General features: G+C 43.4%; 2 protein-coding genes across 2 annotated transcripts; both read right to left on the reverse strand.

Moving 5' to 3' along the window:
- Positions 1–1,036: 1,036 nt before the first annotated feature.
- LOC103317460 lies at positions 1,037–1,455 on the reverse strand. Its single transcript, XM_008215583.1, has 2 exons — positions 1,393–1,455; positions 1,037–1,336 (listed from the first exon to the last, which is right to left on the reverse strand). The coding sequence occupies exons 1-2, from the start codon at positions 1,453–1,455 to the stop codon at positions 1,037–1,039; spliced, it is 363 nt and encodes a 120-aa protein (XP_008213805.1).
- Positions 1,456–19,040: 17,585 nt separating this feature from the next.
- LOC116416493 (uncharacterized protein K02A2.6-like) lies at positions 19,041–21,068 on the reverse strand. The gene has a single exon (XM_031925236.1). The coding sequence runs from the start codon at positions 21,066–21,068 to the stop codon at positions 19,041–19,043; it is 2,028 nt and encodes a 675-aa protein (XP_031781096.1).
- Between the last annotated feature and the right edge of the window lie 4,517 nt (positions 21,069–25,585).

Consider the following 25,585-nt stretch of genomic DNA (forward strand, 5'->3'; position numbering starts at 1 on the left):
GAGAAGCTGATGACGACTCTCCACGGCAAGGAGAGATACGTCATCCACTGTCGCAGTCTCAAACAGGCTCTCAAGCATGGGCTGCTACTGAAGAAGATCCACAGAGTCTTGAAATTCGACCAGAGGGCGTAGCTGCGATCGTACATCGATTTGAACAGCGAGAAGAGGAAGCAGGCTAAGAACGAGTTCGAGATGCTTCTCTACAAGCTCTTCAACAACGCCATATACGGAAAAACGATGGAGAACGAGCGTAAGCGAATAGACGTGAAGCTCGTCACAAAGTGGGGTGGGCGATACAGCGCAGAAGCACTCGTAGCCAAGCCCAACTTTCTGCTCCATTTTCAAGGAGAATCTCGTTGCCTTGGAACTTGCACGTTCGATAGGTGTTTATCGTACAAAATTTCGATAATGACGATTCATTTGTTTCAGAAAATGGACATCACCAAGCTGAAAAAGATCGCACATGGAGGCTTTTTGCCCACGAAGAAGTTCTCCGAGTGTGCGAAGAATCAGCAATTCCTGGTGACGGCGCTGAGGAAGGTCAGCACCAAGTACGGCAAGAGAGTTGTCGCGGAGCTCAACAACGAGTTCCAGATGTTCCTACCCAACCGAGTGTCGGATGCACTCAATAGAAGACTTCTTCGAGAGCCTACAGGAGTCTATCCAACTCTACAAGTTATTTGTTGAATACACCGATCACAATAACATTGAATTTAGTCATTAATAGTCAATAAACTGTATTATTTAGTGATGTTCGATAAAAAAAAAGTTCACAATAAACTGTTTTATGTATTGTTTTGTAAAAATAAAAAAATGAGATAAACGGACAGGTATACGAGTCGCGCGTGCGCCTCTCACCACTCGTGGTAAGAGATAAATTAGTGACATTGAACTGGAAGTACCTTAGGTGAGAGCAAAGGTGGGGGCTCTCACCATCTCTAAAAAATTTAGGATTAGAAATAAGACTATCATATTATAAGTTTAAAAAAAAAATTCTTAATTTCAGTCCTTTTTTTTACACCGATGATTTGTCAGTTCAGCTGTTGTGAATGCTGTCGAACCCCAGCCACTTGACGTAGACTTGATTTCCTCGTCTCTTCAAGACTTTCTCCACGAGGTATACGTCGGGATACTTGGTCTTCGAGAGTTCTTGCTCGTAGAATCCACCAGCTATGGGCTCGTCTCGATAGTCCTTCAACTTGTAAGTCACTGGATTGTTAGGAATCACGTGGCTGACTGTGAATATCTCCGTGGACCAGTTGAGTGTGTATCCTTTATCGAACACTTGCTTGGCATTGCTCACTCGTACTTTGTCGCCAACCTTGAACTTCTGCTGCTGAATTCGTTGGGTTTTATACCGATAGTTCGATACTTGGTATCATTGTACTTTACTATGAGATCGGGCAAGATGTCGAGCCACTTGTAGTTTCCTCGTAAGCTGAACTGTATCCACATCTTGTTCTTGAGAGTCCGATTGAAGCGTTCACATATCGAAGCTTTGAGATTGCTGTATGTGGATTAAAGATTGATGTTGTGGAGCTTCATGAGATTCTGGAAACTCTTGTTGTAGAACACCTTGCCTCGATCTGTCTGCAAATTTGTAGTTACTCGTTCTTGACGCAGTACAGACTTCATCGCTGCAGTGACTTCTTCTCCAGATTTTCGCTTGACTGGGACAGCCCACGCATACTTGCACTACTTGAGAATACATCCACGATTGTCAGCAAGTATCTGAAGCCTTTGTTCACTTGAGCGTAGGGTTGCATCTCCACGAGATCAGCTTGCCAAGTCTGATCCAATCCTCGTACGTTAAACTTTCGTCTGGGATAGTTGCGTCGTGCTGGCTTATGAATTTCCTCTACTATTCCCCGATGTGTCATCGTTTGCCTCGATATTCGATTGTGAGCCAGTGAACAGTAAGTTTCACTTTCTCTGCACTCTGGTCTTTGAAAATTTGTAGCTCTAATTTTGCATCGTCGAGGTCCTTTCTCAAGCGAGCTGTAACCTCGTACTCACTGCGTACTTCATAATGTCGAGGTTCACTGCATCGATCGACTGCTGAGGCTCCGAAAGGTTGCACAATCTCTTATTTTGCAGATCGTACTGACCGTCTGCTGTCAATTGGAAGCCGATACCGGGAGGACCTGGTCTGCTATTGGCTTGTTTCAGAGTGTGACCGAACACGTCGACGCTCATATTGGAAATGATGAAAATCTTCGTACCTGCTCAGTTTATATAGCCTCCCTCGTGCAACTCTTCTATAATAAAACGAATCTCATTGGTGTGACTGGGATTGCCAGCTGTTGTCTCAGCCATCAATAGGCGAAGTCTATCCACGAGTTCGTTCGGATCATCCCAGTAGACGTAATCCATTCTCGTATCTCGTCTTGCAATTTTGTACGGGGGTAGCCGTTGTAATAGTCCACCTGTTTTCGAAGTAGATTTTCGTTTTCTCGAATTATCCATAACAGTGAAAAGAGGGGAAATGAATTCACTGTATTTCTTACTATTGTGCACGCGAATAGATTCATTGGGGTTGAATTTCTTTTTGTGTACGCTAGACGTTTCAAGAATCTCTCGATAAATCTTTAAGTCATCGCCAGTAATCAACTGTCTATTGGGATGCTTTGATATAAGTAAGTCCAATAATCCATGAGTTTTTGTATAATTTTTGTTATTCACTTGACATGCAGATCATCGAATAGTATCGGAGAATTCCCAATCATGTATACCTCTTTCTCCTTGCGCACTCCATAAATTTTATCCAAATGCTTACTATATCTTGAATCAAGCATGAATGCATTTTGACGATCTTTTTTATTTTTTGAATCATCAAGTTCTTCATATTCTTCAGCTGTTTCAAAAGATGTGTCGGCTTCCTTATAAATCTGTGTCGCATCATTCTCATTGTCAACTTTATAGGTATCGTCGAAGCTGCCAGCCGATGAAACGCTCTTATCGTCATCCTTGATTGGTTCATCACGATCGAGTTGAGGCTTCATACGCTTGATTTCATGCTTGATATCGTTGCTGCTGCTCTCCGTAACGTTGATGAGTTTCTCTAGTGGATTGACGATGGGCTTGAAGGTTTCATCTAGAGTTCTCGCGGTATTCTCTTTACTATAATTCAGTAGTCTATGTTTCCGTCTGATCGCCTCTCTCACTCTCGCAATTTAACGAAGAGCATTTTTTCTCGTCGAAACTCTGCTGACACGTTGATGGTTCAACAGTTGACACTCAACTGCTGTCTACTCGATTGAGAGGTCTTGTATTTATAGCAAAGCAGTCGAAGCCCTTTCTGTACCATCCGGCATTGAGTGGTCTGTCTTTATCTATCACGAGAAATCCATACTTGTCATCTGTCCAAAACTTGTAGCACAGTTCTTTGAATTGCGTATATGTCAAGCGACGACAACGAGGACGTGGCTTACTGACTGAACAATCTCATCAACAATTTACCAGTAAAGCTTCATCTGCCTGGATACCAGTACTGTGGACCCTGCACCAAATTGAAAAAACGCCTTGCCCGAGGTGATCCGGGTATCGATCCTCTGGACGCAGCGTACAAGGAGCACGATATTGCCTATTCGCAGAATCGTGAGAACGTTGAGGCTAGGAACGTAGCAGACAGGGTTCTAGCTGAGAAAGCCTGGCGAAGAGTTCTAACCAAAGACTCGGGTCTTGCTGAGAAGGCAGTTGCCTACAATATAACCAACGCTATGAAGCTGATGTCCAAACTCGGTATGGGGTTCAAACGCAAAAACAAGAACCCACCTGTCTCGTTGAATAAGGTGATCAAATCTATGTCAACCGTACCAACTAGTAGTGCACGCAAAGCCATTCTTGCTGCTCTGGAAAATGCTCGCGATGCCATCAAACAGGCTGGGGGTAAGAGTAAGGTCAAGGTGCCGCGTATTCTACCAATCCCAAAGAAGCTAGGTGGATTCTTACCTTTTCTCATACCTCTGTTTGCAAAAGCTGTCAACGATTTCAAGGCAGCTCAGAAACACTTGGCCGAGAGTGCACGCCACAACCAGACGATGGAGGCAATCGCTCTTGGTAAAGGTCTCTACTTGAAACCATACAAAACCGGACTTGGCCTTCACATGGTGACGAAAAAAAAAAAAGATCCTTGAAGTGAGATTGCCGCAAAGACCACTCTCCAACATCGACCTGATGAAATTGGCCAAACTGCTGAAAATTCCTCACTTCCGTGGAGTGTACATGCGTGACTCGTTGCCTGATGGTCCGCAGTATCGTGAGTCAGCGATCGTTAACCTGGACAACGCGAGTGGACCTGGAACGCACTGGGTGGCCTATCGCAAACGTGGCAACCATGCCGTCTACTTCGACAGTTTCGGTGATCTACAACCACCTCGGGAGTTGATGCTGTATCTCGTCGTCGATGAGATCCATTACAATCACGAGAGGTATCAGAACTTTGACACCTTCGACTGCGGTCACCTCTGTCTGAAGTTTTTGTGCAACGCGCTAGAGAGAGGGAAGCTTATATAAAGACCAGCGAGAGTAGATTCACCTCATTATGAGTTCATCCATGGAACAGTCATCACTGACTCTGACTCTGTCAGGCTACTCCTCCGTACTCGAAGCTGAGTATTTTCCACCTATCGAGCTCTCACCGAACGAGACGTACGTTCTCGGTTTAGTTGAACTTCTCACCTTCAATACCATACCGAACATCGATACAGGTGAGAACAAGTTCTACGTGGGCGAAGAGGAAGTTACTGTAGCGACGGGTAGCTACGAGATCGAAGACATAGAGAAAGCTCTTCACGAGTTACTAGCTCCAAAAGGTATATCGATCAGTCTCAAACCAAATAACAATACGTTACGCAGTGTCGTGAAGTGCAGTAACGGCATTGATTTCCGTCCAGCTGACTCCATAGCTTCGCTACTGGGCTTCAAAAGACGTATCCTCGAGGCAAACGTCACTCACAGCTCTGATCTACCTGTGCGTATCCTCAAGGTCATCGGCATACGCGTCGAGTGCAAGATCACATCGGGTGCCTATATGAACAGTCAAAGAGTCCATACAATACACGAGTTCTTCCCAGCAGTACCACCAGGATACAAGATCATCGAAGTTCCATCGCAGGTAATCTACCTTCCAATCGCTATCAAGAGCATAGATCACTTGCAAGTGCGCATAGCCGACCAGAACGGTAATTTGGTGAATTTTCGAGAAGAAGTCATAACTATCAGATTGCATGTGAAGCACGTCTGAGGATGAGTATCGTGTACAATCACAGAAGCAGCTATATAAGGAGCTCGAAACCTCGACCAACGATCAGTCGTCGACGAGCAGTCAAAGCGCTAACACGGCGAAACATTCAATTTCTGAAAAGTCTAGGCTTGCGAGTCGTTGGTGGAAAAGATTGAAGTGTGTATTCATCTGTCACTGGCATGGAAGAGATTCTAAACATTCAGACACCCGTCGCGTTTGACGAGTCAGTCGCGCACTACGAGATTCACGCGCACCAGCCGTACACAGCCAGGACTTACGACAACAGCGACGAGATCCGCATCTCATTCAACATCAAGATCTCTGTCTTCTGCCAGCATGCAGTTCATTGCACGTGTGCGGTCGAATCGTCAAAGCTGATAATAGTGTGGTAGAGAATACCAGCTTAGTCAACAACGCCATCTGTCATCTATTGGAGGAACTTCGATATGAGATAAACGCTATCGAGATCGACAGGTGCAAGAATGTTGGCTTGACTACCCTAATGAAGGGTTGGATATCCATCAATTCCAATCAGAGTTTGGAGAACGCGGGATGGCTCGACGTCGAGGAGACAGCGTTGAGTTTGAGCAACAAGCACGAGGTCATAATCACGAGATCGAGAAACGATTTAAATGCTGTTGTTCAAACGGCAGCCGATAATCCAGCTACTTTTGAAGATTTCAAGATTAATTTAACGAGAATCGAATGGCTCATGCCGTATGTGTTGGCATCCAATGCTCACAAGATACGTCTTCTGAATTACATCGAGAAGGATAAACCCATTGCCATGAGCTTTGGCAGTTGGGAGTTGCTCGAGTATCCGCTGCTTCCAGCTACACCGAAACAGGTCTGGACGGTGAAAACTTCCAATCAGATGGAGAAGCCCCGCTTCGTTGTGGTGGGTTTCCAAACGAATCGAAAAGGACAGAAAGCTGCTAATGCCAGTCGTTTTGACCACTGCAACATCAGCAATGTGAAACTCTTCCTGAATTCGCAGTGCTATCCCTATGGAAATCTCAATCTAGATATATCTCACAACCAGTATGCTTTACTCTACTCAATGTACACCAAATTCCAGAGTGCGTACTACGAGAAACAGGCCGAGCCTGTACTGAACAAAACTGACTACATCACGCACTTGCCTCTCATTGTGATAGACTGCTCCAGGCAGAACGAGTCGTTGAAGAGCGCTCCAGTGGACGTTCGTCTAGAATTCGAAGCGAGAAACAATTTCCCAGCTGGAACGTCAGCTTACTGTTTGATACTTCACGTATGTGCATCGCATTGTGCAGTACAGTCCTGTGAGTGGAGACGTGAAGAAACTTGCCTGAATCACTTCGAGATGTAGTTCATGGTGTACATGCAGGGCTTCAAGCGACCTGTGGAGGACTTCATCCTCAAAGAGTGGGCGATAGCACCTCTACACGGTGAACCGCTAGACTGGTTATTCAAGGAACCCTTTCCCTGGCGCAGACTCTCGGACAAGTACAGAAAGGAAAATTCATGGCTCGAGCGCAGCTATCATGGCATACCTTGGACTTCGGGTAATCTACTCTACACTCAAATCGGAGATATTCTTCGATCAACTTTACGAGACGCCACGAAAATACTTGTGATTGGTCCAGTGAAAAGTGAGTGGTTGGAGCGCTTTAAATTCCGAGTTCAAGATATCGAAAAATTAGGCTTTCCCTGTGTGGACCAGCCAAAGTTGGTGACGATCTGCACCAATCACAACGGGGCGTACAAAGCCACATGCGCACTCAACAACGTTACGATGTTGAAAATTCTACCTGGACAACGTTTACATGAATTGGACACCTATAAATACTCTGTGATTCTCCCAGTATCCATCAAGAGACATGGATCGAGAAAAGAAGAGCAACGTGAGGTATACTTCACTTCCTGATTGTAAAAATATGAAGAAGGATACTTCTCAGAACCGACAATAAGCAGATGAGAAGAAAAGTAAGCTGACTGAGAACTACTCCAGCAATACACGCTCTCTACCTGAACGAGAAGGATACAAGAGATTCCGAGAATATCTTAAAAAAAAAATTTTTTTAAAGTTAAATAAAAATAAAATTTTTTTCAATTTTTTTTGTATTGAATTAATTTTCACCTTTGGGATTCCCAGTCTTGGGTCCTATCGGTAACTTGCGTGATACCCTCTCGGGGATTCCCCGGGATAACTTGGGTTACTCTATCGGTAACTTGGGTTAGCTGCTCTGTCGGTAAATTGGGTTATTTAAGTTGGTTCATCTGCTCGGTTGGTAAATTGGGTTAGAGATCTACCTTGCCGACGGTAGGTAAGTTGTCCAGAACCGGCCTAGCTTATCCACTGAAACTGTAACATCTGCTGAGTTCCGGGATGTCCCCAATAAAACAAAAACAATAATAATTAATCAGTCTATAATTATTATTAATATTCAATAACATCCATAAAACAACTTAAAACCCGTTCCTGTATAATGAAAAAGTGAACATCATGTTTGGGGACAAAGTCTTGATAGCTAAAAGCCAACCTATAACTCCGGTTCCGTTTGTACACAAGGTATTTCCGGAAAACTAGGTAAATCCAGATGAAAAACATGGACTAACGAAATCTAAGAAGCCACCATCTAAAAGTGCAACGTCATATTATATGAAGTACGAATTCTCTTATGAGAACAAAAAGATTGAACCATAAACGTTAGAATTACCAAGAAGTTTTAAAATTATAAGGGTTTTAAGTCAAACAGAAAAACGATCTTTAAGTTACCAGCCAGAGCAAAAGTGCCAATAAGGATCCCGGCTATACAGGATTCAGTAACTGGAGAAGCGTACCTGCGCAGAATAACAACTGTCCCAGGAGTATATCTTGGAGAAGCAGCTGCAATAAATACACTAAAAGAAGTCACGGACACCCGTGGCACGAGCCCGTGCTCCCACTTCACGAAACGACGTGTAGTTCCGTGCCGATGATTTTCGGACTCCAGCGGTCTGAAAATCGTACTGAAACAAAGCAGATGCGCGGTAGACGCGCATCGAATGCGCAGAAGGGTAAAAGTGAGGTTCTCTAGCCACGCCTTCTCCCTTCTTTATACCGACTTCTTACGTGCAACGTTGTGCGTGTCTACGAGCGCACTGTTTTGCTCTTCGAAAAGTTTTTCTCCCCTCCCGTTGCTTACTGAACAGCAGCACAGCGATTTCGGGCCGCTGGAGTCCAAAATTCGTGGCTCCGCTGTATGAAAATCTGGGGGCACTGGTTGCTGGCGATTCGTAGTGCGGATGCCCAGAAGTTTTTTTAGTGTACGAGAGTAGATCCAGTTGAGATCGAAATCACCCCTCAACATCTCGAATCTTTCGATCTGAGCGAAGACGACGACTTCCTATAATTTCCGCTTGAAGGCGAGCCTATAACGAACCCGGGAGAAAGAGTAAAATTCATAATGGAAAAGGTAAGAAAATCGTATCACTCACACCAAGGATTACGGCAAGTACAACAAATAGTGAGGAAGTATTCCCATGTGTTTTACCTGCCCAGAGATTCGGTTCCTAGGACGGCCTGCGTGAGACATAAGATTCGGACAACCAACGACGAACCAGTCCGTGTTAAGTACAAGAGAAGACCGACGAGACAAGACGAAGAGTTATTCAACCAACTGCAAAAACTCTTGGACGCCAACGTCATCCGACGCTCCAATAGCCCATTCTGCAATCCTGCCGAATCGTCCCCAAGTGTTCCGGGCGTAATCAAGGGCTACTAGGGATAATAGCAGTGCGACGTATTTATTAATATTTATTTTGCCTAGTATTAGTTTAGCGAACGTTTTTACGCCATTCGATTCTCACATGCGCGAATCGACAAGGCGATTCGTGGCTTCAGGCCAATACGGTTAGGAGTGATTTTATATCACTCTCAGTGCGGAGAGTAGTCCCTTCGGTAGTCCTCGGAAAAGTGCCTTTGTTTTAGCGGGCCCGGGTTTTTCGGCGGCTCGAGTGCTCGGATCTGCAGGAGCGCGAGTCTGCGACGCGTCGTCACTTCGCTCTAACTCCTCATCCAGTTAGCTCGAATCCTAGATTCATTCACGTTCTATTGCTCATTTTTCAATTAAGTTCTTTTTAAGTTTGCGTTTTAGTTATTATTTTTTGCGTAGTCTATTTTCTCGTTTTTGTATTAAATTTATAGTTTATTTCAATATATTTTATCATTTCATAATTATTTGTTTGAGTCTTATTTATTGACCTTTTTACTTGACTTTATTAACTTTGTGATTCAGTCTAATCGACAATTTGAGATCGGAGTGACTGCGAAAATGCCGCCAAAGAGAACGACTAGAGCAGCTATTAAAGCCGCAAGTCAGGACCCTTTGTTGGCTATGCAGCCACCAGCTAAGAAGCCACGGAAGGGAGCTGCCCAGCCGAAGGAGACCGTGACAGAATGGGCGAACGATAACGGTAAGAAGAAGTCAACATCAAGGCTGCCGGCACTGGACATCACGCAGAATCAAGGACCAACTTCGAGGCCGCTATCTCCCGTCATCCGGATTCTACCGCCCGTCGACGAAGAAATTAACAGGCGGCAGGGCAACGGTGATTGGGAGGATGGTGACCGAGGTGCGGAGGACAACAGGTCGGTGTCATCAACGGAATCAGGGTGGAACTACAACATGCCTCTGCCGACTGCAGGAGAAAGAGGTTTGTTTAGTAGTACTGCGCATCCGAGTAATATTAATTTTACGCGTGTTCAGCAGCCAGCGGGCTCGCCGCAGAATGAGAGTGTTTTTCACGATGGAACGCGGCCGAGAGTGCTTAATATAACGAATTTCGGAGCACCAGCGGGCGACCCGATGGAACGTTTTACTCAGGCTATTGAGTCAACTCTGCGCACGGTTCGTGAGGCAACTTTCAGCGACGGGAATTCGCAACTTATTAATCGACTAACGACTACAAAATCATTGCCTATTTTTTCGGGAAATCCGCTTGAGTGGTTGCATTTTAAGGAAACTTTCGAAAAGACGTCGGAACTCAGAGGTTATACGGATAGTGCTCGATGCTCGTAAAGCGGTTGATACGTTGTTAGCTACGACAAGAGATCTGGCGACTATCATGAAAACCCTTGAATTGCACTATGGAAACAAGCGCGTAATCGCGAAGAAAATCGTAAATGACTTAAAAGATATGCCATCCATTGATTCGGGAAAAATCAAGCTATTGCAATTTGCGACGAAAATTAAGAATGCGGTTACAGCTTTAAAATCGCTTAATTTGACCGGTCATTTAGAAAGTTCGGATCTGATTCAATCGATCGCGAAGAAGTTTCCGTCGGCAAAAGAAATTGGTCTCGCGTAAAAAGACAACGGGCGCGTCCGTAGCCGTGACCGAAGCTGAAAAGGAAGCAGAGTCGGCAAGTGTGAATGTAGCGAGCGCTGCGCGAAAGTCGTGCGTTGTTTGTAATCGCGATAATCATTCGACTGCGGAGTGTGGTATCTTTAAGCGCGAAGATGTTTATAGACGTCGTTTGTTAGCAAGGAAGCGTGGTTTGTGTTTTAAATGCTTAGGTAGCGGGCATTTGTATGCGAAATGTAAGAGTGCGAATTGCGCGATATGTAAAAAACGCCATCATACATTGTTGCATAGCTCGAGTTCGGTGGATGATAAAGCGAATACTACAGCGGACCAAGTTAATGTGAACAATGGTCATGTAAGAGAACAACAAACTAAGGACGCGATATCGGATTCTAATAAACAAACTTGACTAGATTCTACGGGCGCTTTGACGACGGGTCAACAATAACACTCATAAATAAGCGCGTAGCCGAAGAAATCGGAGTAAAGGAAAAGCGCGTACGTCTAGCTCTAAGAGGAATTAACGGTCGCGAGGAGGTTTGCGCGTTCTCAGAAAACGTGTCGTTTACAATCGCGGGCGAGTTTGAAAAACATCAAATTCGGAATGCCATAGCCGTGAGTAATTTATGTCTTCCATCGCAGACGTTGAGCCGAGAAGCTGTTCGTCACGTGGCGAAAGCTGAGAGCGTGTTTTTACAGCCGTATGAAAAAGTTCGATCCGAAATCATAATCGGTCAGGACAACTGGCATTTAATTGCCTCTCGAGAAACGCGCGCGGTTCAAGGGAGCGGATTAGCGCTTACGGCGACACCCTTAGGGTGGGCGGTACATGGCGCGGCGGGAAAGCACTCGGGAAAGCCGGAACATGTGGCCTGTGCGCAGGGACAATGGACTTTTTGTGACGCGGGGCCCGGCGGAGGGACGGCCGAGGACGACGCGCAACTCGATAGGCTCATAAAAGAATATTTCTCGCTCTAAAATCTCGGCATGCAGACCATCGCGCGACCGAATTCGAAAAGTGCGCGAGCGTGGGACATTTTGAAAAGCACGACGTCGTGTATTGGCAATATTTGGCAAACAGGTTTGTTATGGAAAGAGTTTTCAGGTCCGAAAATTAATAGCTATCGATCTGCATTCAAACGGCTTTTATTGTTAGAGAAACGGTTAGATCGCGACGAACGTTATGCCGAGATGTATTATCGCGAAATTCAGCGCCTTATAGACAGCGGTTATGCGCGCAAGATCGATGATGATGTAGCAAGATTTAGAATTTGGTATTTATCGCATTTCGGTGTAACAAATCCAAATAAGCCGGGAAAGGTTAGAGTAGTTTTCGATGCTGCAGCAAAATCGGAAGGCGTTAGTTTTAATGATCAATTAGATACGGGACCGGATCTTTTACAATCTCTGATAGGCATGTTGTTGCGTTTTCGGTTACATACGATCGCGGTTAATGCTGACATAGCCGATATGTATATGCGAGTGAACGTGATTGAGCGCGATCGCGGCGCACAGCGATTTCTTTGGCGCTGCCGAGATCGATCAGGAAAACCCGAAATTTATGAAATGACGTGTTTACTTTTCGGAGCAAAGTCGTCACAGTGTAGCGCAATCTATGTTAAGGATAGAAACGCGGATTTATTTATACAGTCGAAACTGGATGCAGTTAAAAGCATAAAACACGATAGTTATGCGGACGATTTTCTTTCTCGTCGGGAAACAGTCGAAGAGGCTACGCGATTAGTGAAGGACGTCATCAGAATAAATGCGAACGCGAATTTTAAGATGCATGGGTGGACTAGTACTGACAAGAAGGTAATAAGTACGACCTCGGAGGCTTCCCGTTCGTTGAAATCGGTCAAAGAGGGTCTCTGCGACCGAGGGCGAGAGCGCGTTTTAGGAATGTTCTGGGATACAGAAAATGATACTCTAGGATTCAATCTGGGCATGAATCGCGTACCAAAAGATTTGATTGAAGGGAATAAAAAACCGACAAAACGCGAATTCTTGAAGGTTATCATGTCGATTTACGATCCTCTTGGTTTGATATCATCTTTCACTTTGAAATCGAAAATTTTAATGCAGGAAATTTGGCGCAGCGGTATCGGGTGGAACGAACGAATACGCGACGAAGAGTTTGTAGGATGGTCGGCATGGATAGGGGCGTTTCGCGAGATTAAGTCATGTTGCGTGCCGCGATGTTTGACACCGAAAAATTGCGCGTTTTCAGATGTTCAGTTACACGCATTCTACGATGCTAGCGCGACTGCTTATTCTGCTGCTATTTATGCTCGTTTTGTTGTTAAAAATACACCTGCACATATTGTTTTAGTTATGGCTAAATCGCGCGTAGCGCCGCTGAAGCCGCTGTCGATACCGCGACTCGAACTGCAAGCCGCGTTATTAGCTGCGCGTTTAATAACGACGGCCGAAAAATAATTCCCGATCAGCATTAATCGTCATTTTTTATGGACGGACTCGGCGACGGTTTTACAATGGATAAGATCAGAACCGAGGACGAAGCAGGTATACGTCGCGTACCGGCTAGGGGAAATAAGTGAACTTACTACCTGCGCGGATTGACGATGGGTCCCTACGGCCCTCGACTAAGGTACAAGCGAAAAATATTGATGAATTGGAAATGCGAAAAGCGATTGCGTTTGTTGTAACGCCGAGCGTGTCACTGGATGTTCCGATTACTGCTGAAATTTCTGACTGTCGAGGACTTTTAGATGCGGCGCAGCGTGCGTTTAGTAAAGAAAATAATAAAGATGACTTTTCTCGCGAATTTTTAGAGAATTTTTGGTACAGTAGAGTGCAATCAGAATGTTTTTCAGATGAAATATTAGCTATAAAGCATGAGAAGCAAGTAAATAAAAGTAGTAAAATGAAAAAATTTAAATCCGTTTTTAGATAAAAATAATATTCTTAGGGCCGAAGGCCGTGTAACGCGATTAGATAAAGAAATTTTCAATAACCAGCCGATTATTTTAGCAGGCGGACATCCCGTGACCCGTTTATTAATTAAGGAATATCGTTGTAAATATTATCATGCGAATAGCGACACTGTAATTAATGAAATAAGAGTTTCATATTGTAGGTTTAAGACAAGCGCTGCGATCGATAATAAGTAGATAGATAGATAGATTAGCCTTTATTTTGCACAAGTCAAAAATACATATGTATCACATATTGTACATTTTTTCTTCTTATTTACTACTCTATCACGTCACTTAAATAAAAACCTTTGGTCATAGATGTTAAAATACATTAATAATATAAATAAATAAATAGAATAAATATTTGGACGGTACAATATCTAACGGAGTCACGAAACAGTCACAGAATCAGTGTTCTGATCGACAGTACACTCAATCTCGCGTACGTATATGCGCCTCCGCATCACAGCCTTAAAAGATTTAAGCGACGGGAGATCTCTTGTGGCATTGATTATTTTGGACCTATGTTAGTGAAAATTGGCCGTAGACAAGAAAAAGGTGGGGTGTTCTCTTTACGTGTTTAACGACGAGAGCTATTCATTTAGAATTAGCCCACTCGTTGACAGCAGGTTCGGCTATCATGGCTCTGCAGCGCTTATCAGCTAGAAGGGGTTGCCCTGTAGTTATGTACAGCGATAATGGGACAAATTTTCGCGGTGCGTGTAGCGAATTGAAAGATGCGGTTAAGAGTTTAGATATGAATGAACAGAGAGGTTTTGCGTTGAAAAATGGCATGCAATGGCTGTTTAATCCACCTGATGCTCCTCACATGGGAGGAGCATGGGAAAGGCTTGTTTGATCAGTGAAGACAGCATTGCGTGTAGTTTTAACTGAGCAAGTTGTAAGCGAGTAGGTTTTGTATACATTGTTAACGGAAATTGAGCATTCTGTGAACTCAAGGCCGTTGACACATGTGTCGGTGGATCCTCGCGATGCAGAAGCTCTGACGACAAACCACTTTTTGATAGGCTGTTCGTCCGACGAAATTATATTAGGGAAGTATGACGTACAGTCCGTTTGTTTGCGAAAACAGTGGCAAATTGCGCAATCATTTGCTGATGCGTTCTGGAAGCGTTGGTTGCGTGAATATCTACCGACTCTTTTGCCAAGGAAAAAGTGGATTGAACAGCAAGCGCCTCTCGAAGTTGGAGATTTATTTTTGATAGTAGATTTGCAATCCGCTCGTAATACTTGGAAAAAGGGCGTGGTAGAGGAAGTTTTGAAAAGCGCGGACAATGTAATTCGGATAGCGAAAGTTCGAACAAATAGTGGCAAATATACTAGGCCTGCGCATAAATTAATTAGATTGTTAAAAGCGAGCGATGCCGAAGAATGACTTATGCGATGCATGTGTAGGTGTGTGCACGTATGTGTGTTCTTTTTATATTTTATTTTGTATATGTGTTCGATGCCGTTTCCCTTCTTCAAGTTTACACGGTTTCCTTGGAGGCATAGGGCAAATGTCAGGGATTATGTACTTTGAATCCGTGCTTAGTGTTCAATTGTACTGGCAGCACATATTTGATTTAGTATGCAGTGTGATATGTGCTACAAAATTACGGAGATTTTGTACGAGGGGGAGAATTGTTCCGGACGTAATCAAGGGCTACTAGGGATAAGAGCAGTGCGACGTATTTATTAATATTTATTTTGCCTAGTATTAGTTTAGCGAACGTTTTTACGCCATTCGATTCTCACATGCGCAAATCGACAAGGCACTCGACAATCACCAAGAAACCGGGACCTGATGGAAAAAAGAATTTTCGCTCAGTTATAGACTACCGAAAGCTTAATGCTAAGACAATTAAGGATGCCTTCATTGTCCCTCCATTGTTCCCTCTTCCTAATATATTAGAAATATTGTAACAAATTGAAAGCGCACAGTATTTTTCAGTCTTTTTTTCAGTATTTTTCAGCCATGAGCTTTTATCAGATAGAACTCGAACCCAAGGACATACAAAAGACAGCTTTTAACACCAAGTACGTCCATTTTGTGTATTTATGCATGCCATTTGGCCTTACCAATGAACCACCAACCTTCCATTGTCACATGGACTGCGTTTTATCGAGACTACAAGGGGTTGAAATGTATGTTTTCCTCGACGACATAGTAATTCATGCGAATACGTTGGAAGAACACAAAAAGGAAGTGAATAAAGTGTTCAAGAGACTATCCGAAGCGGGGCTACGTTTACAAATCGACAAGTGTCAATTTCTAACACCAGAAATCACTTACTTATATAATTGATAAAAATGGCGTAAGGCCAGACCCGTCAAAAATTTCAGCTGTGATGGATTTTCCACCGCCAACGACACAAACTGAAATCCGACAATTTCTTAGTTTGGCGGGATATTACAGAAGATTTTTCCTTAATTTTGCAGAAAAGCACAACCACTCAATTCCCTGCTGCAGAAGAGTAAGAAATGGAAATGGACGGAAGCACAGAAACAAAGTTTCGAAACCTTAAAAAGAGGCCTCTGTGAAGCATCAGTGTTGGCCTCCGCGGATCTCAATAAGCCTTTTATTTTGACTACGGATGCTAGTGATGGCGCCATAGGAGCAGACCTTAGTCAAGGAGAACCGGGGGTAGACCATCCGGTCGCGTATATCTCCAGGTCCCTTAATAAATCGGAGAAGTACTATTCCACAACTGAAAAGGAATGCCCTGCAGTGATCGACGCAGTGGAATATTTTAGACATTATTTATATGGCAGACACTTCACCATTTATGGGGACCACGAACCATTGACGTGGAGCAATTCTCTGAAAGATGAGTAGGTTGAACCGCTGGAGACTGTGTCTAGGAGGATACTACTATACATTTCGATATAAACCAGGTAAATTAAATACGAATGCAGACGCGTTGTCCCGACATCCGATAGACAAGAGAATTACGGAGAAGCAAGAAATACAGAATGAGCATGCCACAAGCGAAGTCATAGCAGAGGAGGCTAGAGTTCTACAGATAGTCCCAAAGCCCAAAGCAAAGGTACAAAGCGAGGACAAGGCGAGCACTTCTGATGGACAAAGAAAGAAACCAGAAAGGAAGCCGGGTTCCAAAAATGCAGCATTAACGGTACTCAAGGGAATGGAGGGTGGCCAATCAAGGTACTAGCTTACGGAGGACAATAACGCGCAAACTTCGGATGCGCCACCGATACCACTGTGTAACAAATCTATCCTGCCTAGCCTGGTACGCAACGAATCCATGTCAGAAGTTGAGACAGCTAAAACAGCAGAGGCAACGATAAAAGCCCAGGCGAAAGCGAAGTGGAAGAAGTAATGGAGGGAATCAGTGGACTAGTCAACAAGGCACGTTCTAAAACTAAAAAGTATTCAACAAAAAGCGTGATAAAATAACCCTTGGAAGATTCGTCGTCTTCAAGCAGCGAGGGTGAACTTGTAGAGCACCAACCAATTACAATCAACAATAAGAAGATCGATGCCTCGACAAGTGTTAGACAACAGTGAGTTACATGAACAAGATAGTGAGTACACGGATGACGACGGATGAGACATTCAAAATGCGTCCAGCTGGATTCCCGCTAGAAAAACTAAGTCGCTATCCCCCCTTACCTTCGAAACCAGATGAAGCAATTCCGAAAGAATTTAATAAATCAAGACCGGATAAGTCAGTACCCAGCAGTACTGTGAGAGAGTGGATGTTAGAGTATGCTGAGAGCCAAGCCTGTCCAATACGCACGAAGTCTCCTCTAAAAACTCCGAAAGCCAGTTCTACCGCTTGGAATGATGAGACCTCTCATATGTCCCATTGGAAAAATGTATCAACTATAGAACAAGAGGATAATGAGGAGGAAACGGAGGACGAGAGACCAAAACAAAACCCGAGGCGCTCAGATCAGGTCGTAGCTGAAATAACGCGCGAGAAAGACGTACTAAGTCCCAAGAAAAGAAGTGACTCGGAAAAGCTGGTAAAAAAAGTAGAGCAAATAACGGACGAAAAACCTGTCCTACCACCCGCGTTATACACAGAAATTTCCAAGTGTGCAATGCCTCTACCAACAGCACCGTTACCGCATTTATTCGAACCAGTAGATCAAAATGGACGGTTAAGGTTGCTGAGTATGAGAGAGTGTGCTACTTACTTAAAAGATAATATTGTCCACTTTGTCTCCAAGGATTAGAACCTGTCCACGAGCACAAACAAATTACTCGCTGATATAGAAGCTATCTATCAAGTAGATCTGGCGAAAGCAGGAGCTGACGTAGAAGACGTAATCTGCACGATCAATCGTAAACGTTATATATTCAGCCTGGTAATAACTAACAAGGCTGGAGATAAAGTAAAACCAAGCGATCTAAATAAGTGCCTTATTGTATATGCGAGGAAGAGGTAAATAAAGACGACTACACTCTGTTACGGTTCAGGACCGACTGACTTTATTGCCTGCCTTCTCACATTCTATACTATCGTTATAGATACACACATTCGTACACATTCGTACATCACATATCTTACACCCTTCCCCGTTTTATTCAGTTATCAAAGTTGATAGACATTATACCTTTACAAATAATGCGTAGCATCGTATGGTGTTACATTTCGCTTTAATCTAGTTGATTTTCTTAAAACTATCGCTGAATTTTCGCTGCTTACATTATCTCGCACATTAGTACTAACATCTATTTTACTTTGATCATTTTCGCTTTCCTGCCAATGTTGTATTTGATCGAAATGTCTTTTATGCTCTTTCTCTCCTCCTTCCTTAAATTTTATTATACAGTTTCTTGGAGGTGATTTTCTAACAATTTTGGCTTCCGACATTTCCGGGTGATGTTTTCGAAAATCCTTTGCCATTATTACGTCGCCTTCTTCAAAGTTTTCTTTTCTACTACCTTTGAAGTGCTTTTTTTGCATATATTGCTTTGATTCAACGTGATATCTCGTTTCTGGCCGTAATAATAACAAAGGAGTTTTCAGTTCTCTTTTAAACAACAAGTTGGCCGGAGTTTCATTCGTTGTTGCATGTTTTGTTGTTCTGTATGAGAATAAAAACATTTGTATAGCAGTTTTCACATCTACTTTCGAGCTTTGTACAATCGCTTTGAGTTTAAGCTTAAATGTTTTTACAAGATTTTCCGCAGCTCCATTTGTCGCTGGATGTTTCGGCGCTGAAAAATCTTGTTTTATTCCTAATTGCTTGAGAAACTTTTTGTATTCGTCGCTCGTAAACTGCGTTCCTGAATCAGTTACAATATGGTTCGGTAGCCCATGCGTTGTAAACATTTCTCGGAATTTTTCTATCGTTGCTTCTGCTGATATATTTTTCATAATGAAAATTTCAGGCCACTTAGAATAGGCATCGATTACTAAAAGGTAAGTTTGCCCCAAATATGGCCCCGCAAAGTCTGCATGAAGTCTTTGCCAAGGTTGGCTTGGCCATGGCCATGGAGTTAATTCCATTCTAATTGGATTGTCTTTAGATTCAACACACCATTTGCAATATTAAGATTTATCTTCTAAATTTTTGTCTATATTAGGCCACCAAACCACCGACCTTGCCAAACTCTTCATTTTAACTATCCCAAAGTGACTTTCGTGCAATTTTTCGATTACCTTTTCTCTTAATTTAGGTGGAACGATAACTCTCTGTCCCCACATTAAACATTCTTTTTCGACGTGAATTTCGTCTTTACGCAGTGCATATGGTTGCAACTCATTGGGCCAACTTTTAAGACTACAGTCAGGCCATCCTTCTATTACCATCCGCTTCACGATGGATAGAGTCTCGTTTTTAGCAGTTTCGCGTGCTACTGCTTTGAAATTTAAACATGTTATGTTTGTTGAATATACATAGTGTAAATACGTAAATAAGCCTTCAGTTTCTAAAACATCATTACTTTCTACATAATTTATCGGTAATCTCGATAAAGTATCAGCCACAATATTATCTCTTGTACTAATGTACTCTATTTCATAATCAAATGCCGATAGAAAGTAACTCCAATTTTGCAATCTACTCGTAGCCATTTTTGGTATACCCTTTTCAGGAGAAAAGATCCTAGATAACGGTTTATTATCCGTTTTTAAAAGAAATTTACGTCCGAATAAATAATCATAAAACTTAGTTACTCCAAATATTATCGCAGCTGCTTCTTTATCAATTTGCGAGTAATTTTCTTGCGCGGCTGTCAACCTCGTTGATGCAAACGCTACCGGTCTATCGCCGTCTTCATAAGGCTGGTTGATATACGCACCCAGCCCTTTTGGGGACGCATCACATGTTAATTTTAATGGTAAAGATGGATTGTAGTTTACAAGCACACTTTTTAATTCTATTTTCGCTCTTTCAAACGCTTCTTTGCAATTTTGATCCCACTCAAAAATTCTCGAATTACTGCAATTATATAATGGTGCTAGAATTTTAGCACGATCTTTAAATAACCTGCCATAATAATTGATTTTACCTAATAATAACTGTAATTCTTTGTGATTTTCCGGTTCTTTCATATCAACTATTGCTCTATACTTTTCTTCATTTATTGTAATAGTGTCATCCCGTAACTTATATCCTAGATAATTAACTTCATCTTTGAAAAATTCGCATTTGTTTACTCGTCCTTTCAAACCGCATTCTTCTAAACGCGTTAATACTATATCTAAATTTCGCAAATGTTCCTCATCATCACTTCCCGTTACCACTACGTCGTCTGCTACCACCGCGACTCCGTTTATATTTTTCAAAACTTCCTCAATTTGCTTTTGAAAATAACCAGGTCCCGATGATATACCGTACATCATATATAGGCATTTAAACAAGCCCTTGTGAGTATTGATAGTTAATAAGTTTTGCGAATTTTCCTCAACGGGAACTTGTAAAAAAGCTTCTTTTAGGTCAATTTTCGAATACCGCTTCTTATTTTTATTATTAATATTTTTTGTTATTAATCGAGCCATAGCGTGATCGAAATTCGGTGGTGCATAGCGAATTGTTTTTAATAAAGGGTTAATAGTTACATTGAAAGCTCCGCAAAGTCGAACATCTCCATTCGGTTTTAGTATCGGCACGATCGGGGTAGCCCATTCGCTCATTTCTACTGGTTCCAATATTTTTTCTTCTACCAATCTATCTAATTCTTTTTCTATTTTATCCTTTAAAGCAAAAGGTACAGATCGCGCTAACTCATATATCGGTTTAGCATCATCCTTTAATTCTAACCTGATCTTGGCCCTATTGAACGATCCTTTAGAATTTTCAAAAAATTTAGCATGTTTTTCTAAGATTTTATTTAGCCTGTCATTACCATCAATTTTATTTTTAACTATATGCAGATCTAGGTCTTTAAATAGAGGCCATAATCCTAGTGCTTTGAGCCACGCTCTGCCTATAATCGGCGGCCCGGACGATTCAGTTACATATAAATCAGCTTTTATTATCTTATTGTTCAGACTCACAGTTACACCTTTGAACATTCCTGCAGGCTTATTGACGGTATTATTATGGTTCCTAAATTCTATATCTGGCTCATACATTGTTTCTTTCGGAAAACATTTATTTATAATTTCTTTTGGAATTATAGCTGGTTCCGCGCCCGAATCTATTTCCATTTTAATTTTAGATTTATTTATTTCGACCGTTACATATTGAGGCTCAACTCTAGTTTTTCCGGGTACATACAGACTGTACAGACTTCTTTTATTATCGATATACATGTGGCTCAACTCTCGCGAAATTTCGCCATCGGAGCTACTACTACTACCGCATTGACTTACGTAACCTACTCGCGGCTTTCGTTCTGCATCTTTTTTTTCGGCTCTATGCGTACAAACTCTAGTAGTGTGCCCTTTATCGCCGCACGTATGGCATACTACATTTTCACTATACATACAATCATTCACGAAGTGTCTTGAATCCCCGCAACGGTAGCAAGCAGAGCCTCCCGGTATTTGTTGTGTCTGCGCTCGCGCCGTTCCTCGAGCCCGGCCGAATGTTCTTCCCCTTCTAGTCCCTGTACGTTGTCCTTGTTTACGATCTCCCTCATGTTGCTTTCGCCAAAACTTTCCACGACTTAGCATGTGTACATCTTGAATTTCCGCACTTGTTTCTTGCAATTTTTCTGCGCCTTTACTAGCTGCCTCTGATGCCATAGCTTTGTTAATACTGTTTCCAGATCGGGTTTCTCCAATTTTAATAATTCCGCCGTTATTGCTTTACTTTTTAAGCCACAAATCATTTGATCGAGTACTTGCTCGTCTTCATTCGAAAATTTACATTTGTCTGTCATAACCTTCAGCGCTGTGACGTATTCTTTTATACCCTCGCCGTCTAATTGCTTCCTGAGTCTGAATTCATATCTATATACAAGGTATGATGCTGGCGGTTTCAAATAATCTTTGACCTTTGTTATAATTTCTTCATAGGTTTTGTCCTTAGGCTTAACGGGCTTACATATTTTTGCAATCTCTTCGTACGTCTCTGCATTCACTTTACTCAACAAAATTGCTCTTTTTTCTTCAGCACTTGTTATTTTATTTGCAATGAAATACTGCTCTAGTCGATCACTAAACATTTCCCAATCATTTTTGGAAATATCAAAATCCAAATTTGCACTACGTTCCATTATACTTTTGTTTAATTGTTCATTTATACTATCTGGATCAACTATTTCGAACGTTTTTTTATCCACTATATCTGCTATCAGTATTAATTTTTGCTGACCACGCTCAATCTTTTCTTTCACAAATTCTCGAAATTTTCTTCGTAACTCATTAATATTATCTTCTTCACCATCAATATAATTTAATTCACACAACTTTTGCAATTGGACTTTTGTTAAATTCTGGATCCATGCAGTCCCTTTTATTTCAATCGACATTCCAACACTTTAATTTGGTTTTATTTCGTCACATGCCAACGAAGTTTCTAGAACAATGCTTTTATCCTCGTCGCCAGTTATTGTATATGCGAGGAAGAGGTAAATAAAGACGACTACACTCTGTTACGGTTCAGGACCGACTGACTTTATTGCCTGCCTTCTCACATTCTATACTATCGTTATAGATACACACATTCGTACACATTCGTACATCACATATCTTACATGCCTGGTTACGTTCAAGGAACTAATCTTAGAAAAGAAATTACGATCTTTCCGCATAGCTAGAACATGTAAGCTAACGGACACTTTGTCTAGAAAAACCTTAGGGCAAAGCTTTGCGACATTGCAAACGTCGCAGCCGCGTCGATACGAGGAATCTCGTTCGATGCGGCCAAGCTCTGAGTGCGCGGAAGAAACAAGCGAGTTGGATTGTTGTTGTCGGTGCCAGCCTGACCTCGAGTTCGAGGAACGGGCCGGCTAACCGCCCACGTTAGCGCGAGAGTGAGCATCGTTGGCGCGAGAGTGAGCCTCGACGGCGCGCGCGCTGATTGGTCCTCCGCATGTCGCGAGCCAATCAGTGGGCGCCGATGTGCGACTCGCTATCCGCGCGGACTGCCAGCCAATCAGGCGCGAGGAAGATGCGCGGGCCCGATGAGCGCAAGTGGAGAGTGAGCGCGAGAACGAGCGGGAAATCGGGGAGTTCTCTCACGACTGTCGACGGAGTACGTCGACGTGCGAGAGAGATACGTGGCCTCCTCTGTTACGAGGAGAATTGGGAGAGTCTCCCGAGGTTGTGCGAGTGTGCGAGAGTGTGAGAGAGTCATAGGTGCAGCGCGTTGGCACGAGCAAGTGCCGACACCCGGACGAGCCAGCAACCATCCGCACGAGAGGAAGGAAGCTAGCCAGTCCGCCATCATTGTCCGGAGGACCAGAGCAACCAGCAGCCTTGGCGTGGGAGAGCCGAGGAAGCTAGCCGTCACCAGGTCCACGAGAGTCAGGGAGGCGCCGGCGGGAGCACCGACGGACGTCCACCAGGGAGAGAGCGAGTAAGAAAGTATTAGAGAGAGAGAGAGAAAGAGAGAGAGAGAGAGAGAGAGAGAGAGAGAAAGAGATAGAGAGAGAGAGAGAGATCCGAGAGTGAGACGAGTGTGGTGCGGGCACACTAGAGAGAGAGAGAGAGAGAGAACTCGAGAGACCAGGGTGTTGGTGTGCAGTGCGGGCACACACCAAGACGTCTTCTGCGCGAGGCGTCTGGCCAGCGCACGCGAGAGAGAGAGAGAGTGAGAGAGAGAGAGAGAGAGAGAGAACAGTGCGAGGAGACGCGTGTGCGTGAGATAGAGACAGCGCAAGAGAAAACCCTATAGCTGCGCGGCTGCAGCAGGTCGGGCTTGCCACAAGCGGGAGGCATAGCCCGCGCGCGAGAGAGAAACAGAGAGAGAGAGAGAGAGAGAGAGAGAGAGTCAGCCGTCAGCGGACTGAACCTGGGCCTGTGGCCAGCCGTCTGCTGCACGAGCGTGGCTCGTGTTTGAGCGTCCCAGCGTAAGCCCTGCGTGGCTAAACTGTGCGCGGGAGGCACTACAGCCACCGTGTTGTAGGGAAGGGCTGGGCGAAATACATGTGCAATAAAACTTAACCATTGTGTGTGATCATTTTCCCCTCTCCCTAGCGTTCTCCCAAACGTGATGATCGCGGTCAAATCCTACGTTTAGAAAAATCCTAGTGCATGCGAGGCTCTAGGTGTTGCGCACCTGTGTTGGGAGGCACAGCGTCGCAGCTTTAAGGAACCCTTCAATAATGTTCACATACTAATAACCTTCTGCTATGGGACATGCAGGACACTACCACCGAAGTATCGCTTAGCGATATTAGAAGACTATCATAATAGCTTATTTAGAGGACATAGAGGAATGGGAAAAACTTACAGACGCGTCTGCGAAAAATACTATTGGAAGGGAATGAAGGAGGACATCCACGAGTTCGTCCGCAAATGCCAGATATGCCAAGAACAGGAACTTGTAAAGTAAATTCAGTTAGCAAAATTAATAATAATAGTAAATTTACGTAAAACAATCAGGATAAAATAGAACACCGATATGCACGCACACCTTATGACTCTACGGCAAGAGACCAAACGAAGCACACCGATACGCACGCATACATTGCGGCTCTACAGCGGAGGCATAAGACCAAGCGAAGCACACCGATATGCACGCACACATTATGCACGCACACATCACGACTCTACGGCGAAAACACAGCAAGCGCTAGTAGAAAAAAACAAGAAGCCTACTGTACATCATGGACCGCGCATACCCGAAAGCGATGGACGTGCAATGAAGGTGAAAACCACGGAGCGCGCAGCGCTATCGGCAAGTGACACATAAGTCACGCGCACTAAAAGCTCGAGGAGCCGCCAGAGAGGACACCGCGCAAGTCGGCTCAAACTGCATTGAGGAGTTTCTATAAGCCTGCAGATTAGAAAAAGTTAATCAGAGGCGAGTTCGACAGGAGAGAATCACGAGGGGACTCGATGTACTAGAGGAGAGGATTTTTACTCTGGTTTTCTGATTGCCCCCCCCCCCTTGCAACGTCACATGCATTAAAAGATCCAAATAAGGCAAGAAGCTGCATCTAGGCCTCCTTATTGGCCAAACACCCACCCCACCGAGGAGACAAAAAATCGGAGATCGCCTCTGCTACGAGAGCATAAAAGAGCCCAGCAACAGGTCCGCACGTCCTTAGTCCGCTTCAAAAATCGTCGCCACAAAGCTCTGCCTGAGCCCGGTCCGGTATAACATCTTGGGACTTAAAATATTTTCGACGATTTAAAAACTTAGAAAATTTCCAATCACGTAAACACTTAATATATATTTTTGACAATTTCAGAGTTAGCAGACTGACGTTGTCGCTCGTCGTTCTTAATACAAGTTAAAATTGTTTTCGATATATAAATCTTGTGGCATTTGAATAAATTTTATTAAAAGTTAAATCTAAAGTGCACATTTAACCCTAAAGCTCTTAATTCCTGACGTGCCTATTCGAAATCGAAACCCATTTGCTTTAAAAGCTGATTTGACGCCACTGTAAGGACGTGCTGGGAGCAGAACCGATGAGTAGCAGAAAATAAAGAAAGGTAAGTGACACACTAGTAAACAGGCTGCATACCTCTAT

Source organism: Nasonia vitripennis (assembly GCF_009193385.2).
Source record: "Nasonia vitripennis strain AsymCx chromosome 2 unlocalized genomic scaffold, Nvit_psr_1.1 chr2_random0007, whole genome shotgun sequence".
Lineage (NCBI taxonomy): Eukaryota > Metazoa > Arthropoda > Insecta > Hymenoptera > Pteromalidae > Nasonia > Nasonia vitripennis.

What these genes read in the sequence shown, in the direction of transcription:
- LOC103317460 (XM_008215583.1), bottom strand. Translation starts at nt 1,455, where the DNA reads ATGTGGATACAGTTCAGCTTACGAGGAAACTACAAGTGGCTCGACATC. An exon ending in ACATCTTGCCCGATCTCATA is followed by an intron (nt 1,337 to 1,392) that starts GTAAAGTACAAT and finishes CAACGAATTCAG; the next exon opens with CAGCAGAAGTTCAAGGTTGG.
- LOC116416493 (XM_031925236.1), bottom strand. Translation starts at nt 21,068, where the DNA reads ATGTATGAGCCAGATATAGAATTTAGGAACCATAATAATACCGTCAAT.